The following is a 20,047-nucleotide window of genomic DNA, read 5'->3' on the forward strand; positions in this document are numbered from 1 at the left end:
GCTTCTTGGGTTGTACGTCAGTGTCTCCCAGTTCCCTGGAGTAGTGTGTGTGGCAGGGGAGCATTGAGTTCTGGCAATTCCTTACCTTCACAACAGCCCCATAAAACCCAAATTAGTTTGGCCCTTAAGCCATTTTTGGCTTCTGCCCACATGACAACCTTCCCCATTGGATCTTGAGGATTGGGGTCTTGGTGTGTCACTTGTACAGATTTTAGATCTAGATAGTCACATAAATGAACATTAGATTTTAAACAAGCTCTCTTTTTCTAGCAAACCACAACAGTGCATATTGAGCATGTTGGGAGAAAGGTAATTCTTTTTTTTTTTTTTCTTTGAAGATACAAGTCATTTTTAAAAAGTGTGATACTGTGTTGCTATTAATCATATCTGTAGATTGGGTCTTTTTTTTTTTAGCAGTGCATGGTGCCTTTTGTTTGTTTTTTCTGAAGGAATATTATCTGAAAATTGAGCAATAATAGCCTGTGGGTACATTGCAGAGAGATGTTAGCAGTGCTTTGACTTCAGAGTTTGCATTGCATCGCAATCATGTCAGAATCTGCTGGCCTTTTGCCTTGGGGTGCATGTAACCATGCACCTGTGTGCTTATATGCTGGCTGTTCTATCCTTCAGCTATCTTAAATGGGAATGCTGACTAGACACGCAAAGAGGACTCTGTATCTTTAAAAATAGGTTGTGCTTCAACCTCTACTTGGGTACTCTGTTTACTCAGAATTTTGTAGGGTGACGGAGTTGTCATGGAGGTCTTTCCAACCCTCATCTTTTTCCATGGGGGAGCTGCACTTTGTGCTGCACTTCCTTTACAATGATGTTGGGGGTAAGGGGGGGGGGGAGTGATCTCCATTGCCTGCAAAACATATCTTCCCCAGTAAGTGGATGAGTACAGTAAGTTTGCAAGACTGATATGTACAGTTTAAAAACTTAGTCACCAGAACTGCAACTTTTTTTCTGATCTTTAAATTCTGGCCTTGTAATTCCACATAAAAATCCTCAATATGAAATGTCTGTTGTGCAGTTTTAAAGTTTGACTATTGAATTAGACCATTTTTACTTTGTAGTTTTTTCGGCTGTGTGGTAAGAATTTTTGTGCTGCGAGATTTCTTGTTTGTACATTTTGTTGATTTGCTTAGTTAACTAAACTTTCTCTTGCTGTGGCTGTGAAGCTTGTTCTGTCCCCAAAGCTCCATTAGTCTGTAGCTCATATACAGATATTTGTAGCTTTGACATCAGACTGCAGCTCATACACAGGGGAGCAAAGAGGACCCATGGAATTATAGACCTCATCAGCCTAACTTTGATATCTGGAAAGATACTGGAATGTATTATTAAACAATCTGTTTGTAAGTACCTAGAGGATAATAGGGTTATAAAGAATAGCCAGAATGAATTTGTCAAGAACAAATCATGCGACACCACCCTAGCTTCCTTCTTTGACAGGGTTACTGGACTAGTGGATAGGGGAGAAATAGTAGATGTGATATCTTATTTAAGTAAGGCTTTTGACATAGTCCCACATGACATTCTCATAAGCAAATTAAGGAAATGTGGTCTAGATAAAATTGCTGTAATGTGGGTGCACAACTGATTGAAAGACTGTATTCAATAAGTAGTTAACAACAGTTTGCTCTCAAACTGGGAGGGCTTATCTAGTGGGGTCCTGCAGGGTTCAGTCCTGGGTCCAGTACTAGTTAATATTTTCATTAATGACTTGGATAAGAGAATGGAGAGCATACTTATAAAATTTGTGGATGCCACCAAACTGGAAGGGATTGCAGACAGTATTAGGATTCAAAATGACTGTGACAAATTAGAGATTTGGTCTGAATTCAACAAGATGAAATTCAATAAAGACAAGTGCAAAATACTTCAGTCACCAGAAGTGTGGTGGCTAGCTTGTTAGGGTGCCACTTACGTTGGCACTCGTATACCAGACATAACGCAACAGTTGTCTGCATATCTGCTGGTTAGATTTCAGTCACCTATGAATGGAGACTCAGCAAATCTTGAGCACAATAAGCAACTTCCCTGTCCCAGTGTCTGCTACTATATCGTACAAGGATAGAGAAGTATATTACATTGGTATGTCTGTTAAAATGAACAGTGAAATATCATCATGATGGCAAATTTCAAATGAATGTGGCCGCCTTGCAAATCGAGTGCCCCCCAGATCGATGTCTGTCAAAGTGTTTAAATTGATCAGATTATATATAATTCAGTGTGTCCATCAGTGGCAATCTTATCATGCCACATAAGCTTTTGGCACCCGTGTGATTGCTGGCTTGTAGGAGCATTCCTTGGTACATACACTTCAGAATTAATTGGTCTCCTATTCTTATTATATGTCCATAACAAGAAAGAAACCAAAACTAAAACAGTGCTGATGGAGATGATTGCTGGGTTCAGCATTGAATATTCTGATGTCTGATTTTGTCGTACTGATTGGTATGAAGCAGTTGATGGAGACGATGAGAATGGAAAATGTCAATCCAGTGTTCTTGAATCTTCTACAGCACTCACATTTCACTTTCCTACAACAGAGTTGATATAACTGTGGTTCTATAGATCCATAGCTTTGTAGTAAGCTTGATGTCACACCATTCCCACGAAGCTGCTGAAGGGCCTGAAACATATTAGCAACTGCTCACATGAGTCCACATCTTTTGAGCATCCTCCAGCACTGTCTATGATGCTGTCCAAATATGACAGCTGCCCAGTGTCCCATCAACACAAATTAATATTGAGCTAGAGAGACTGTTTGATGGTAATCACCAGGAATTTAGTTTTATCCTAATTAATAACCAGACCAATGCGTGTTGCTTCTTGCCTGCCCAGGTCAGCCATCAGCTGCAGGAATTAATCAGAGTCAGTGAGACATTGTGCACTATGACAAAGTTCCTCCTCTATCTTGGTGGGTTCTGCGCTTATTGGTGGATTTTCTTGCCTCAGAGATTGACCATGTGGGTTGGGGAACAGCCCAGAGACCTTCCCCTCTGGAAGAACTCACAGTCCAGGTCAATTGGGAGGTTTGGGGGGAACCCGCGCCCGCCCTCTACTCCGGTTCCAGCTCAGGGCCTTGTGGACTGCAGCTGTCTATAGTGCCTCCTGTAACCGCTGCATGACAGCTACAACTCCCTGGGCTACTTCTCCATGGCCGCCTCCAAACACCTTCCTTATTCTCACCACAGGATCTTCCTCCTGGTGTCTGATAACGCTTGTGCTCCTCAGTCCTCCAGCAGCACACCCTCTCACTCTCAGCTCCTTGCACCTCTTGCTCCCAGCTCCTCACACTCACACTACAAACTGAAGTGAGCTCCTTTTTAAAACCCAGGTGCCCTGATTAGCCTGCCTTAATTGATTCTAGCAGCTTCTTCTTAATTGGCTCCAGGTGTCCTAATTAGCCTGCCTGCCTTAACTGGTTCTAGCAAGTTCCTGATTACTCTAGTGCAGCCCCTGCTCTGGTCACTCAGGGAACAGAAAACTACTCATCCAGTGACCAGTATATTTGCCCTCTATCAGACTCCTGTACCCCACTGGTCTGGGTCTGTCACACACAGTGTATTCAAAATCTTGAAGTGGAATGGTGTTGGGTTCAACACCACCGACAGCTGCCCTCTCAAGTGTATCCATCAACCCTTTCAATGGTGGCACGATGCAGTCTTGCCAAACTCCCATGCAGATAGGAAACCCTGGTATGTATCTGCCATGGAATCAAATGCAGCTTTCTGTTCTCTTGTAGAGCTCTTTTACCAATGACACTGTCTTCTGAGGATTTCCTCGATGCCTCATCAGATCCCACAAACTTGCTCAATACACTGAATAAAAGGCCTGACAGAAATCTATAAAACGTGGTGTGCACAGCTTATTAAATTCAGCCATCTTTTAAAAAAACCGTCTCAAGGTCATTCCACTGTTGACTAGATCTTTACCAAATCTAAAGTTGCACTGAGTATTTCAGCCTTTGCCACAAATTGCATCATTGATTCAAGACACTAATACAGAAGCAAATGCTTTCCCTGAGTCCAGTGATAGCATAATACCTCTGTAATAGTGACTTTCAGTGTTAGTGAATAGGTATTGTCTAAACTTAGAAGGTCCATGGATTTAACTAAAGGTGTAGTGTTGCACCAGTTTAGTTAAACAATTGCCACTTATGTGTGGACACTCTTAACATGGGTTTAAATTCAAGTTTAGTTTGGACTAGGATTTAAGGTGTGGTGATAAATTGTTACCTAGTTTAGTTTTATACCTTATAAAAGCAATTACAGTTTAGCTAAGATGGTCTAGTTAAAATCCTAACCTAGGTTTATATAAATGTAGTCCTTGTTTAAATGGAAAAGTTTTGCCATTTATACCACTGTAGATGCTTTTAGTCTCCTGTAAGTGGCTTTTTTGATTGTCTAGACACCTTCCCAAGCAACATAAGTCAAACCAAAGTCACTCTTATACCAGAATAAGAGGGTCTGCATGGGGGTTTATATTAGTTAAGCTTTTCACCTTAAGTTATATTGAAAAAAATTATCTGTGTAAACAAAGCCTTTTATCCTAATCCAGACAACCTAGATTCATTAATTTTGATTCACATTTTGAAGATCCTCTCCATGACCATAACTAAAGGTTTTTAAACAATGGATTTGGGGCACAAGTATGGTATATTAAGAGAGGACAATTGCATGATAATTTGTTTTATGTTTCTGTGTAATCACTTATACAAAGGGCCTTGGTCATGACTGAAGGATGCCCCTATTCTGAAATAAGACCTAAGGGCAGTTGAATGAATTCTGTTTATGGAAGTAGTATCTTCTACATAAATCGGATGGAGAAGCCTGAGCAGAAAAATCAAACCCTTTTATACTCTATTTAAATTTAAAAGGAAAAAGACAGGAAAGTAGCTTTCCACCTCTGTAAATTCAAGCAGTGGTTCTCAACTCGGGGTCCGCGGCCCCAGGGGGACTGTGAGCCAGTTTCAGGGGGTCCCTGAGTACTGGTGCCCTGTGGAGCAGAAGCCCCAAACCCAGGGGCAGAGATGGAGAGGAGCACGGGGAGAGTTGTCCCTCCAAACTGCAATGCCTTAACCAGAGTGAGGCAGTCCTGGGGGCAGCTCCACACATTCCCCCCGCCCCAAAGTCCCACCCCCTGGCCAGGTCTGAGGTGGGAAGCCAAAGCCAGGCAGTGCAGGGTAGCTGCTACTTTGGCTGGTGCTATGGAGGGCTCAGCTGCTGCGCTCCCGTCTCCTCTTCCTTCTCAGCTTCCAGCCCCTTTTGATTGCTCGCAGAGCCACTAAGAGCCACCCTGTTGGAGGGACCTAGTTCTGGCAGAGCCCTCAGGGAGCAACAACCGCGGGGTGGGGCCCTCCTGGCACACACAGCCTCTAGCTACCGCCCTGCCTGAATACCTTCCAACATAACAGCACCTATGGCTTGCCATTGGGGAAAATGAAGGACCCTGGTATGAGGGGAGGGAAGGGAAGGGGGAAATGGAGGGGCTTATCCCCTGGCATGGGGTAAAGGGTAATGGGAGGTATACAAAGCCCTTTGAATGGACAGAGTGGGGAATGGGGGACACAACTTCTGCGATGTGTGTGTGGTTGCAGGCATTCCTAAAATTAAATGGGATAGGAGGGTGGTGCACAGGGAAGTTGAAGGGGGAGTGGAGGGACGTAAGTAGCCCCAGGTGTGTGCAATGCGCTCAGCCTACAGAAGCAATGAAGTGTGCAACCCTCTTAATTATCATATCTTATTGAAGTGTGGAGCCCTTCGGTTTTAAAGATTTAGGCTGTTGCAGTCACCCACATGGGGTAAGTTCTCATACATGTCAAAGTTGTTACCCACTTGTGTTTATTATGGGGAATAGAGTTGGCTGTTAACAGGAAGAGACAAACCTTTATTGAAAGTGAACTTAAAGTGAGAAAATAACTTGTTTTGCATGAAACCTCAGCGGCACTTAGTTGAAAGTGTAGAACATCGCACATAATGTGGGCAGAAAGTTGCAAACATAATACGTTGCAGTTAAGATAAATGTGAAGCATCTATTTTCCTAGACCAATTCTTATTGAATGAGATATGACTAATGAGATGTTGGGAAGATCTTGCTCACAGTACAGTGGCAAAAATTCCGGCACTATGCTATAAAAGGTTTAAAAAAAAAAAAAAAAAAAAAAAAACTTAATGCTCACAGTTTTCTAGAATTTAAGAATCATAAGGAATCATTTTTACTTTTTTATAAACATAGCCTACAAACAATTGCAAGAAATCTCCTGAAATTATAAGAAGTTGGGGCAGCCAAGCCATCAAATGAATTAAAATAAATAGTATTTGGCTAAGTTAAAGTTGAGAAGAGGCTTTGGGGAATAGAATGCCAAGGTTTAAAAGTGGAAAGCTTGGTGAGACTCTCACTCTGCATTTGCAGTGTTACTTGGGCAGATTTGGAGTGGCAAATGTGTTAAATTTCTTAGTAATGACTTAATACATTCTCTATGAACACTTACAAAATCTCATGTATAAACCTAAAATACCCGCCTACACTACACTCTGAGACATAATTTGAAATGTGAATGGAAGGAAAGCGGGTACGCCAGAACTTGTTACAAGGAAGAGGTGGTTATTAAGTATTCTGAATTGTATAGTCTTTCAAAGTAAGTATATAATAGAATGTGATAAGTACAGTTGTATAGTTGTAATATAAAGTGTGAAACTAATTTGAGATCTAAAATGTAACTTATAAGCATCTAGTTAGACTTCTAAGGATTGGATGATTTTCAGTGTTGTATGCCTAAACTTAGGCACCTGTGTAAACTGATTTTTTTTCAAACAAGCTATGTGGCATCTCCCATTGGACCATCTATTTAGGTGCCTGGTTATGGACTTAGGAGTCTCCTTAGGCATCCAATTTTGAAAATCTCAGCAAATAAATGAGAAGTAATGTCCCCCATTTTATTTCAAAACATTTATCTTGCTTTGTGCATCACTTACCATCAGTTTTCTGCTGCTTTCTGATTTGACACTGATCAAAAGCTTGTGATATAGACCCCATGAGTAGTGTGAGAACATTTCATATTTGGGTAAATGCCTGTTTGTGGGTGTGGGCAGAAGAGTTTTTGGGGGGATAGGCTAAACAACAGTGCTGGAGGCCGTTAGAGAGAGACAGACAGTTTAAAAATTGGAAATAAAATCCTAGTGAGAAAAATAGGAAGGAATGTCAACTGTGACAAGTCAAACGTGAAAGTAGAGTTAAGCAGGCCAAAAAAGAATTTAAAGAGCAACTAGTAAAAGACATTTAACAGCAAACAAAAATTTCATACATCAATGGCGGGAAGGTGCTAAAGGAACACTCAAGGAAGATAAGGTCATTGCAGAGAAGCTAAATTAATTCTTTTCATCAGTCTTCACTGCAGAGGATGTGAGGGAGATCCCCACACCTGATCCTCAGATTTGTGACCTAGAAAGAATGGAACTGTCCCAAATTGAGGTGTCAATAGAGGAGATTTTGGAACAGATCGATGAATTAAAGAGTAATAAGTCACTGGGACCAGATGGTATGTATTCACCAAGAGTTCTGAAGGAACTCAAATATGAAATTACAGAACCTTCTCCTTCAAATCTTTACATTCCTTCTTCGAGGCCTTATAAGGGTAACCCTGCAAGATTTGTGTGCAAACTGAAGTTTGTAGAGTTACCTAGTATATTGTCTGAACTAGACTGTAAACTCCTTGGGGCAGGGATTATGTAATTTTTTGTATAATGCATTAGAACATTGTTGGCACTCGTATACAAATATAATTAGAAGCTAGCCATTTCTTTAGCCGTGTCCAGCAATTACAATAAAATTGGAAAATCAATGCTAATATGTTAAAATATTGCTAATTAGTGCTCACCAGCTTGTTTTTAATTAAAAGTGAAGTTAAATGTCCTCAATATGGCCTTGCAAATAGAATCCCTAACTTTACAGGCAGAAATCCAAGAATTGAAAAACTGCTATCTAGCCAGTTAGACCAGCTGATTATTATCTAATGCCTATAGTAAACTACTTGTGGACTATTTGCCTATTCTTTGAGACTAAGCAAACAATCAGTTTACAACAGTGTGTATAACTAAACTTGTTCCCTTGTGTAGACACCTCTAAAAGGACACACATTTTTGTAACTACTTCTACCTGTGCTTTGAAATCAGTAGAAGAAAAAAATCTCTTATTGATGTATTGCAGCATTTGTGAATGTATTGGCACATTTAGGCACTTATGTTCTGTAAGAAACTGCATAAATTCAAGTATTTCTCCCATCTGTCACTTCCGTCCGTGCATGCATCAAAAGTAGATCAGTGAAATAGACGAACCAAAAATTTGGGCTCTGGCTGTCCTGTCAGATCAGAGTGGAATAACAATTATTTTTAAATCAATTTTTAATTGACAGTTAAATTTAAATCAGTAAACTATAGTATAGTTTACATTTTACTCATCCTTTAAAATGAGAAGAAAGTGAGGTCTTAAATTGCTAACTTGGATGTTTTGTACTTGTTCCTTTAGTTTTCCAGTAGTTAGTAGAAAGTCTATGTAAAATATGAAATTCTACTAAGAAGTTTTATGCTTAAAATCCTCATCTGTACTGAAGAAATACACAGATATAGGCAAATCAGAACATCTACTTGCACTTCCCCACCTCAGTTTCCTCAGCACTCCTGAGACTCTTTGGGCTAAGTCAGTGTCCCCAGTGGAGTCCAGAATCCCGCCGTCTGCATCTAGTCAGTCAGTCTCTCTTTGTCCTTTGCACCTGGCTTCCTTTCTTCTTCCTTGGCTGATCCCTCAGTTAAACAAGACCCCTCTGCTGTGAAAGCATGACTCTCTGATCCTCTTTCCTGCCCAAGCTTCTTACGTCTCTCTTGTTTCCCCTGACCTTCTCAGTCTGTATGATTTTAAAGGTTAGCATCAACACTTTGGTTTTTTGTTGTCCTGTTCGGAGATTTATCCAACATGGTTGAACTGGTCTCCCAGTTCAAGCAACCCTCCTTAGCATACCTGTTTAGTAGTCAGGGTATAGTTGTTAAGGGTAACGACTTTCCATTGTCCCTGGTCTGGGAAATGGGTAACACAGGTCTGACGGAACATAGCTGATACGCCATACTCTGCAGCATGAAATGATTCAGCAGTTTCATAACATCAGTCTGAATTCATATATTTTTACATAAGCAGATTCTCCAAATTGTCACAGTGACTTAAATTGCACCTTGCATCTGTATGCCCAAGTTAGTCTGCTTGGAGAAGTTTCTTGTATACAGCTGAATACCCCTGATGTTAGGACTCAGTTGTATATCTGTCTCCTAAACAGGGCCGGCTCCAGGGTTTTGGCCGCCCCAAGCAGGCCCCCCCCCCCCCAAAAAAAGCCGTGATCTGCGGCGGCAATTCGGCAGAAGGTCCTTCGCTCTGAGCAGGAGTGAGGCACCGTCCGCCGAATAGCTGGACCTGCCGCCCCTCTTTGGAGTGGCCGCCCCAAGCACCTGCTTGGCAAGCTGGTGCCTGGAGCCGGCCCTGCTCCGAAACAGAACCAAACTTAATTGATCATTTCAGTAGTGTGGTAAAAAAACTTTTTTTTATTAAATACCTTAAGTATGATTACAGTGGAATTCATTGTAAATGTAAGCATGATATTTTTGTGTTCATCTCATGTTCTAGCATATTAGGTTTTCAAAAACACCCTAATATGGTTGACATTGGTTTATAAATAACGAAATTTCATTTTATTATTAAGTTAGAAGTAGACTTTCTTGTTGCGGTTTTTGTGAGATAGTGTTTTAGATAAAATATAAATAATAAAAATATATGGAGAGATACCTATCTCATAGAACAGGAAGGGACCCTGAAAGGTCATCAAGTCCAGCCCTCTGCCTTCATTAGCAGGACCAAGTACTGATTTTGCCCAGATCCCAAACTGCCCCCCCCACCCCACCCCCGGATTGAACTCAACCCTGGGTTTAGCAGGCCAATGCTCAAACCACTGAGATATCCCTCACCCCCTCAGATGCCACTGAAGCATGATTATTAATAAGTTGTTGCCAAAATATTGCATTTGGTGCAGTTCAGAAGTGTTAGCATGGAATCAAATCAATGTAAAATATATCTCAAATTTCTGTTCCAGAAGATCCTTACATGGCAGTATGCATGCATAGCAACTGCTAATGTTGGCTGTTCAGTGGAGAGTCTGATTAGCATGTATAATCTTTCAAGATGCCCAGTTCTTCATTTTCATATTAAAAAAAAAACAAATGTCAAGTTAAAAATAAGGAAGATGAAGAGACTTACCTGGTTTAGAAAAGTTTGGGTACTTGCCTATTGTGTTTAAATTGGCCTGTAGCCATCCCACCTTGGGCTGTAAGCTTATTAGATCTCACAAGCTAAGCAGGGCAGGGCTGGGACAGTACTTAGTTGAAGACCTTCAAGGAATACATGTAGGTGCTGCAGAAAGACATTAGTGACTCAGTAGGTAGCAATTTCATCTGAGTCAGGTAGGTAGCTCTACTCCAGCTCCCAGTTTTATAGGGTCCAAAGACCATAACACATGCACTGGAATAGCCCATGAAAAGGTCCTGGTCAAATTTCAGTGGTGATAATTACCTTCCATCTTCACCCATGCTCCCTTGCTGAGCCAACTGTGCAGTACTGGAAGGGGCGTGTGGACAGATTCCATTACTGGTAAAGGGGGCGTGACAGGAAAGGTTTGGGCACCACTTATCTATTGGCTACATAGAAAAAGTACCTTCTGAACAAATTGGTTTTCTGCATGTATGAGAGTCATAGGTTTGCTTCAGTGACGAATAACTCCTACGTTTTATTCTTGCAAACACTTCAGAGCTGAGAAGCGGAAGAAGAGTTAGCTGAATTACTTTTTGGTTTGTACCATCAACAGAATTAACTGTGTGTCAGCTGCAGCATCTATATTGATGTTCACTCCTAAGCCAAAATAATAGCTTGACTTTTATTTTTTAGACTTCAAATTGCTTGCAGGGCTGGCAATTAAAAAATACTTTTGAATTCACTTGCTGTTGAAGGCATTGAGAGAAATAAACATGGAACCTCAGTACCATTTTTAGGCACTTTTGGGGGACTATACAACCACAGTGTGATTCTTGTTCCCACTGTCAGAAGCCTTGAAATATTTTTTCCATGCAGGCAGGGGGCCAGGGTCCAAGAATATAGCAGTCTGAAAAAGTTGCATTCTACAATAATGTGGAGTGTCCCAGGATAAATGTCTGCTCCCTAGTTCTGGTATTCTTAACGGTTGTAAGAAAGTCAAGAATTGTGAGAGGCGAAAAGAGCACTCTTTGATCCTGACATTTTTTAGAAAGTTCTCAGAAAACTCTACTATTCAACAATTTAAACTATGGGTATTAAAATACTTGCCTTGCAAGATGGCCTTCCTAATACCCTGTTTCCCCGAAAATAAGACATCCTCCGAAAATAAGGCCTACTTACAGTTTTGCCTCTCGTTGTAATATAAGGCATCCCCCCGATAATAAGACCTCCCCGATAATAAGGCATCCACCGATAATAAGGCATTTTTCATTTCTGAAAAATAAGACATCCCCTGAAAATAAGACCTAGCGCATCTTTGGGAGCAAAAATTAATATAAGACACTGTCTTATTTTCGGGGAAACAGGGTAGCTGTTAACCTTGTGAGAATTGTGAATATCTGCAGAGGTCAGTCTCATTTCCTTTTAAATGAATCTCTAAAGCCACTCTTTCTTTTGAGTTCAACTTTCATTTTACCTTAAAGTTAAAATAGACCCCCTAGTAATAAATCCTTCGTTTTGGTGGGCAAACTCCAGCATAAATATTAGTCTATATAGTTCTAATAAAATACTTAAACAGCTGGTTTCTTTAAGGCTCTTACCATTGCGTAAGAAATAATTTGGGTGGGTGGATAGATAGGTAAATCCAGTCAGTCTCAGAGCCTGTTTCATCTAAAAAATTAGAGAGGTAGAAAATCTACTGGACATGTAGTACATTCTTCATGCCAGTGTAGATTTTGGTCCCTGTTGTATATTTTCTTAGACTCCTGTTCAGTCTAGTTATAAACACTGTACAAGAAATAGTACTTCAACTCCTTCTATTGAAAGACTATACCACAGTCATGGACTTTACTGGTTAGACGTTTTTCCTGATACTCTCTTAATTTCATTATTCTTAGTTATAGTTTAAGATACTGAGGTAAACGATTGGAGTTTAACCCTACAAATGTTGACCATTATATGCCCTTTTCACTTTTTTTTGTTTAACCAAACTGGATTACCATAATGTCTTTCCTCATAAATCTGTCCCTTCAGGGTCCTAGTCATCTTTGTTACTCTTCTATGAATTTTCTCCATTAATTCCTGTTTGTTTATACTATTCTGGAACTGAAGAAAAATAGGCTCTGACTCCAGATGCCTTAGAATTCACACATGGGGGAAATTAGGATTCAGAAAAGATAATTGGCAAAAGGAAATTATTTTAAAATGTCTAAAGCTCCTCTAACAGCATAGAGGGCTAGGGGTATGTCTACATTACGGGATTAATCCGAATTTATATAATTCGAATTTTGGAAACAGATTGTATAAAGTCGAATGTATGCAGCCACACTAAGCACATTAATTCGGCGGTGTGCGTCCATGTCTGGAAAGGGTCCAGAGAAGAGCAACAAGAATGATTAAAGGTCTTGAGAACATGACCTATGAAGGAAGGCTGAAAGAATTGGGTTTGTTTAGTTTGGAAAAGAGAAGACTGAGAGGGGACATGATAGCAGTTTTCAGGTATCTAAAAGGGTGTCATAAGGAGGAGGGAAAAAACTTGTTCACCTTAGCCTCTAAGGATAGAACCAGAAACAATGGGCTTAAACTGCAGCAAGGGAGGTCTAGGTTGGACGTTAGGAAAAAGTTCCTAACTGTCAGGGTGGTTAAACACTGGAATAAATTGCCTAGGGAGGTTGTGGAATCTCCATCTCTGGAGATATATAAGAGTAGGTTAGATAAATGTCTATCAGGGATGGTCTAGACAGTATTTGGTCCTGCCATGTGGGCAGGGGACTGGACTCGATGACCTCTCGAGGTCCCTTCCAGTCCTAGAATCTATGAATCTATGTACCTGGGCTAGCGTTGATTTCCGGAGCGTTGCACTGTGGGTAGCTATCCCATAGTTCCTGCAGTCTCCTTGGCCCATTGGAATTCTGGGTTGAGATCCCAATGCCTGATGGGGCCAAAAACATTGTCACGGGTGGTTCTGGGTACATCCTCCCCCCTCTCCAGGGAAGCAACAGCAGACAACCGTTTCGTGCCTTTTTCCTGGGTGAACAGTGCAGACACCATACCACGGCAAGCATGGAGCCTGCTCAGCTCAAGACAGCAGTCATGAACATTGTAAACACCTCGCGCGTTATCGTGCAGTTTATGCTGAACCAGAACCTGCAAAACCAGGCGGCAAGGAGTAGCCTACGGCAGCGCGGCGGCGAGAGTGATGAGGACATGGACATGGAATTCTATCAAACCGCAGGCCCCGGTGCTTTGGAGATCAGCTGTTAATGGGGCAGGTTATAGCCGTGGAACGCCAATTCTGGGCCCAGGAAACAAGCACAGACTGGTGGAACCGCATAGTGTTGTAGGTGTGGGACGATTCCCAGTGGCTGCGAAACTTTCGCATGCGTAAGGGCACTTTCATGGAACTTTGTGACTTGTTTTCCCCTGCCCTGAAGTGCCAGAATACCAAGATGAGAGCAGCCCTCACAGTTGAGAAGCGAGTGGCGATAGCCCTGTGGAAGCTTGCAACGCCAGACAGCTATCGGTCAGTCGGGAATCAATTTGGAGTGGGCAAATCTACTGTGGGGGCTGCTGTGATGCAAGTAGCCAAAGCAATCACTGAGCTGCTGCTACGAAAGGTAGTGACTCTGGGAAATGTGCAGGTCATAGTGGATGGCTTTGCTGCAATGGGATTCCCTAACTGTGATGGGGCGATAGATGGAACCCATATCTCTATCTTGGCACCGGAGCACCAGGGTACCCAGTACATAAACTGCAAGGGGTACTTTTTAATGGTGCTGCAAGCACTTGTGGATAACAAGGGACGTTTCACCAACATCAACGTGGGCTGGCTGGGAAGAGTTCATGACGCTCGCGTCTTCAGGAACACTACTCTGTTTAAACGGTTGCAGCAAGGGACTTTCTTCCCGGACCAGAAAATAACCATTGGGGATGTTGAAATGCCTATAGTTATCCGTGGGGACCCAGCCTACCCCTTAATGCCATGGCTCATGAAGCCATACACAGGCAGCCTGGACAGGAGTCAGGAGCTGTTCAACTACAGGCTGAGCAAGTGCAGAATGGTGGTAGAATGTGCATTTGGCCGTTTAAAAGGTCGCTGGCGCTCATTACTGACTCGGTCAGACCTCAGCCAAACCAATCTCCCCATTGTTATTGCTGCTTGCTGTGTGCTCCACAATCTCTGTGAGAGTAAGGGGGAGACATTTATGGCGGGGTGGGAGGCTGAGGCAAATCGCCTGGCTGCTGATTATGCGCAGCCAGACACCAGGGCGATTAGAAGATCACACCAGGAAGCGCTGCGCATCAGAGAAGCTTTGAAAACCAGTTTCATGACTGGCCAGGCTACGGTGTGAAAGTTCTGTTTTGTTGAAAACCCGCCCCCTTGATTGACTCATTCCCTGTAAGCAAACCCCCTCCCCCCCTTAAATCACAGCTTGCTTTTAAACGAAATAAAGTCACTATAGTTTAAAAATCATGTATTCTTTATTAAGTGATTATAAACATAGGGAGAGAACCGACAAGGTAACCCGGATGAGGTTTGGGAGGAGGCTAGGAGGGAAGTAAAAGGCCACTGAAAAAAGTCAATATAATGACAGCCTTTTGCTTGGGCTGTCCACTGGGGTGGAGTGGGAGGGTGCACAGAGCCTCCTCCCCCTGCCCCCCGTGTTCTTACATGTCTGGGTGAGTAGGCTATGGAACATGGTGACGGGGAGGGAGGTTATACAGTGGCTGTAGCGGCACTCTGTTATCCTGCTGCCATTCCTGAAGCTCCACCAGATGCCGGAGCATGTCTGTTTGATCACGCAGCAGCTCCAGCGTTGCAGTCTGCCACCTTTCATTCGAGCGTCCCTCATGACCTCATGTTCACTGGCATCTTTCCTGTAATTAGATACCGTGTCCTTCCACTCATTCAAATGAGCTCTTTCATTGCGGGTGCATTCCATTATTTCCGAGAACATCTCGTTTCGCGTCCTCTTTCTCCACCGCCTTATCTGAGATAGCCTTCAGGACGGAGGAGGGAGACTTGAAAAATTTGCAGCTGCTGGAGGGATGGAAAAAAGAGAAGTTTTTAAAAAGATACATTTTACAGAACAACGCTTCTACTCTTTCACGGTGAAAAACACTATTCACATTACATAGCACATGTGATTTCAGTACAAGGTCGCATTTTCCATCTTAATATTGAGTGCCTGTGGCTTTGGTGTTAGAGATCACAGACGTAGGTCCGGGCAACAGAATTCGGCTTGCATGCGGCCATGGTAAGCCATTGTCGTTCGGCTTCTGCACCCTCCTTTCCCACATACCAAGCAAAGCCCGTTGACTGCTGTGGTTTTCCTGTTAACCTTCAGCAGCAGAAAAACTAACCCCCACCCCATCCAATTCTCTGGGATGATCGCTTTATCCCTCCCCCTACCACGTGGCTGGTATCAGGGAAGATCCCTGCTAGCCAAAGGCAAAAAGCTCAACGCCAATCCCCCACCACCACACACTTGGCTAACTGCAGGGAAGGATTTCTTTTCAGCCACAGGCAAACAGTCCAGTAGGAACGACCACCTCTGTCCCCTTAAATTCCCGTATTTTAATCAGGTTACCATGAGCAATATGACTCTCCTTAGGATTACACAGCGAGATAAAGAACGGATGTTGCTTGAATGCCAGCAAACATCGGGACCATACGCTGCCAGGCTTTGTCATGCAATGATACCAGATTACTTGCTACTAGCATGGCGTGGTCAAGTGTCCTACCATGGAGGACTGAATAAGGCTGCACTGCCCAGAAACCTTGTGGCAAGGCTTTTGGAGTACCTCCAGGAGAGCTTCATGGAGATGTCCCTGGAGGATTTCCGCTCCATCCCCAGACACGTTAACAGACTTTTCCAGTAGCTGTACTGGCCGCGAATGCATCCCAAGTCCTCAGGGCAAATTAATCATTTAAAAAACGCTTGCTTTTAAACCATGTTTTATACTTTAAAAGGTAAACTCACCTGAGGTCCCTTCCATGGGGTCATGGTCTTAGGTACTGGCTTGGGAGGGTACTTCAGTCAGGCTGAGAAAAAGATCCTAGCTGTTGGGGAGAACGGAGTGCTATGTGCTCTCCGCAAGCTCATCCTCCTCCTCCTCCTCCTCATCCTCTTCCCCATCCGCAGAATCCTCAGGTGTGGCTGATGAGATTACCCCTGCTTCGGAATCCACGGTCAGAGGTGGGGTAGTGGTGGCGGCCCCCCCTAGAATTGCATGCAGCTCAGCGTAGAAGCGGCATGTCTGCGGCTCTGACCCGGAGCGACCGTTTGTCTCCTTTGTTTTTTGATAGGCTTGTCTGAGCTCCTTGACTTTCACGCGGCATTGATCTGAGTCCCTATTGTGGCCTCTCTCCATCATGCCCTTGGAGATTTTTTTCAAAAGTTTTGGCATTTCGTCTTTTCGAACGAAGTTCTGCTAGCACTGAATCCTCTCACCATATAGTGATCAGATCCAGTACCTCCCGTACGGTCCATGTTGGTGCTCTTCTTCAATTATCGACCTGCATGGTTATCTTTGCTGATCAGCTCTCTGTGGTCACCTATGCTCTCCTGTGCTGGGCAAACGGAATGAAATTCAAATGTTCATGGGGTTTTTCCTGTCTATCTGGCCAGTGCATCCGAGTTCAGATTGCTGTCCAGAGCGGTCACAATGGTCCACTGTGGGATAGTTCCCGGAGGCCAATACCATCGAATTGCGGCCACACTAACCCTAATTTGAAATGACAATATCGATTTTGGCGCTACTCCGCTCGTTGGGGAGGAGTACAGAAATCGATTTTAAGAGCCCTTTATTTTGAAATAAATGGCTTCGTTATGTGGACGGGTGCAGGGTTAATTCGATTTAACGCTGCTAAATTAGAATTAAACGCATCGTGTAGACCAGGCCTAGGACTCAAATTAGGCAGAGTATCACAGAATGTGCCCACGTTGCTTTTTGTGGTTTCTACCATCTTGTTCTCCAAAATTTTGTCTTTATTTAAAAGTCTCTAGCCATTATGGTTGTGAAGAAAACCTTCAAAAAGTGAGCAAAGTGTAACCCAGAGATCCCCAAACCAAGGGGGCACAGAGGAACGTTCTGCTCCGTCCCTGTCCCCAGCCATGACCTCCTGACTAGGTATTGAGTTATCCCTAAGTGTGCCATTAGTTCCAAATCATAGTATACCAAAAAGATTGCTTAAGAGTACCATTCAAAACTATTTAAAAATCCACGTAGAGTAGTTGCAGAAAGGCGCAAGCTTGTCTCCTTTGGAGTAAATTTGTTATACAGTTTAAAATAGCATAGTTGGAGTGGAAGCAGTAAATAGAGAAAAGTATATGGGTCCAAAGAAGATTTTATATTTCGATGTTGAGGAATTTGCATTGAGCTAATGCCCACCTTTCACAAATAACTGTTTTGAAACTATATTGTGTTGGTTAGCATAAAACTTAGATGCCATAAAGCAGTTTTTTAACTTCTTAATGGCTGAATTCTAAAGCAGCTATGAATGTGCACAGCCACTCTGTCAGTCATGACCACTGGTAAGTGGCTTAGTTACATAGTAGAGCCTCGCTAATTTTCTCACATGGCCACTTCTCACTTCAGCACTGAGCTGTTAGATCTTTGCTGAGGGCTCGTATTGCTAAGTCTTCATTGGTTTTGCAAACACATTACTGGATTGGTCATGGTCAAGGCTTTAATCTGGTTCTAAAATACAGTTAAGATTCTGTCTGGTATTTTAATTTTGTAATTGATTCCCCAACTACACTGTGTTTGGAATGTGGACATATGAGCTTAAATTTGATCAATATTTAGCTTTTCTTTGAAGTACAATGGGAGAGACTTAGGTTCGCATTATGTGCACAATTTCTTTTCAAATCCCATTGTCACAATTACAGGGCTAGTTGCACTACTGTCCCTTTTCTGGTCTCTCTAATTGCAGTCCCTCAGATGTCAGGGGCCTTTACCTATCTCAGGATACAAATCCAGAATTTTCCCATTCATAGACCAGGCCCTGTGTTAAGGTATCCTGGGGGTATGTCTACACTGCAGTTAAACACTCTTGGATGGCACATGTCTGCTGACTCGGGCTCGCACTATGGGGCTGTCTAATTGTGGTGTAGACGTTCAGGTTGAGGCTGGAGCCTGGATTCTGGGACGCCGAGCCCAGGCTCCAGCCCAAGCCCGTACATCTGCACTGCAGTTAGTCAGCCCCATTGTGCAAGCCCAGGGAACCCAAGTCATTTGACCTCTGGCCAGCCATGAATGTTTAATTGCAGTGTAGACATACCCTGTGCATCAACTGTGCTTGCCTAGCAGGAGCGACAGTTTGGCACCTGTGGCACTTCCCTTTGTGAGTCTGTGATCAGGGGTATTGTGATAAAACAGCTTTCTTAAAACCAAAGCATTGTTTAAAAGTAGAAACATATCATTTAGAGATAATTTTAAAGCAAGTCTTTATGCATGCCTATCTTACCTAAAGGCTTACTATCCTTGGTCATTGTCACCTATTCTTTGTACATGGTAGGTTGCAGGGCTGTTGCTAGCAAGTCAGGCTTCTGTATCAAATAGAGACTGACTATAGAGCTTCCACTCAGAGAGATGCACCAAAGATGTCTTCTATAAGATCCTTTAAAGTACTGCCAGGTAGGGCTGAGGTTAGCTGAAGTTAAGATACAGTAGAACCTTGAAGTTACGAACAGCGGAGTTACTAACTAATCAGTCAACCACACACCTAATTTGGAACCGGAAGTATGCCATCAGGCAGCAGAGACCCCCCCCCCTTTGCCCCAAAACAAGAAAATACTGTACAGTAAAGTACTGTGTTAAACATAAACAGCTTAAAAAAAAAAAAAGGAAAGTGTAAATTTTTTTTAAAAGATAAGGAAACTTTCTGTACTTGTTTCATTTAAATTAAGATGGTTAAAAGCAGCATTTTTCTTCTGCGTAGTAAAGTTTCAAAGCTGTATTCGGTTCAGTTGTAAACTTTTGAAGAACAGCTATAATGTTTTGTTTAGAGTTACAAACATTTAGAGTTACGAATACCTCCATTCCTGAAACCTGAGGTTCTACTGTGTGTTGTACACAATGCCACCTAGTGGCTGAAGAGTATAGTATGGTTCAGCATTCCATTCGTTATCTAGTCAGTGCTAACTTCTTCAGACACCCCCAGAAACTGTCAGTCTCTGTGTAGTTCCTCGGAACAACTCCCCTCTTCCCTTGAGAGGATTCTTTCTGTAAAATCTGCCACAGTTCTCTTGATATTCTGATTCCCAAGCCTTTTCCTGTTTTTTTGTTGAGAAGTGGCTTATTTTGAGCCATTTTCCCCCTTCCTGCTTGCTTTTCTTACAGATCCCTTTTAAACTAAACCAATATAGTTGTACACTAAAGCAATGACCTGGTTAGTATACAGTATTCATAAATTACAGAGCAGCTCCAATTCAATCACATCTATTTCATTCAAAGAGAAGTAAAATATTTTGGGGTCAGCAAGCAAAGTTCAATTTCAATTTGAAATTAATTATTCTTCCTTCTTGTTCCTCAGTGTCTCTCTGTATCGGGGGAATTGCAGACCTATCCGGTTTGAACCACCGATGCTGGATTTCCATGAACAGTAAGTAGAAAAGCGTAATGGCACAGTGTGGGGGGATGTAGAGGAGTATAGGGAAAATAGTGGAAGTTTTGCCTGTCCAAGCTGGAATTTTATGTTGATCCTGAGTTATTTGTTAACCCGTGGAGGGAAAGGAAGTCATGTATA

At 42.5% G+C, this 20,047-nt stretch overlaps 1 protein-coding gene across 2 annotated transcripts in view; it reads left to right on the forward strand.

Annotated features, from left to right (window-relative positions):
- The window catches only part of TMEM131 (transmembrane protein 131), a 169,095-nt gene that overhangs the window by 58,451 nt on the left and 90,597 nt on the right, over positions 1 to 20,047 (forward strand). For both annotated transcript variants that reach the window (XM_034757930.1, XM_034757929.1), the window contains exon 4: positions 19,835 to 19,903. In XM_034757930.1, the coding sequence (XP_034613821.1) occupies positions 19,835 to 19,903 (69 nt within the window). The remainder of the gene's footprint in view (positions 1 to 19,834; positions 19,904 to 20,047) is intronic.

Source organism: Trachemys scripta, chromosome 1 (genome assembly GCF_013100865.1).
Source record: "Trachemys scripta elegans isolate TJP31775 chromosome 1, CAS_Tse_1.0, whole genome shotgun sequence".
Lineage (NCBI taxonomy): Eukaryota > Metazoa > Chordata > Testudines > Emydidae > Trachemys > Trachemys scripta.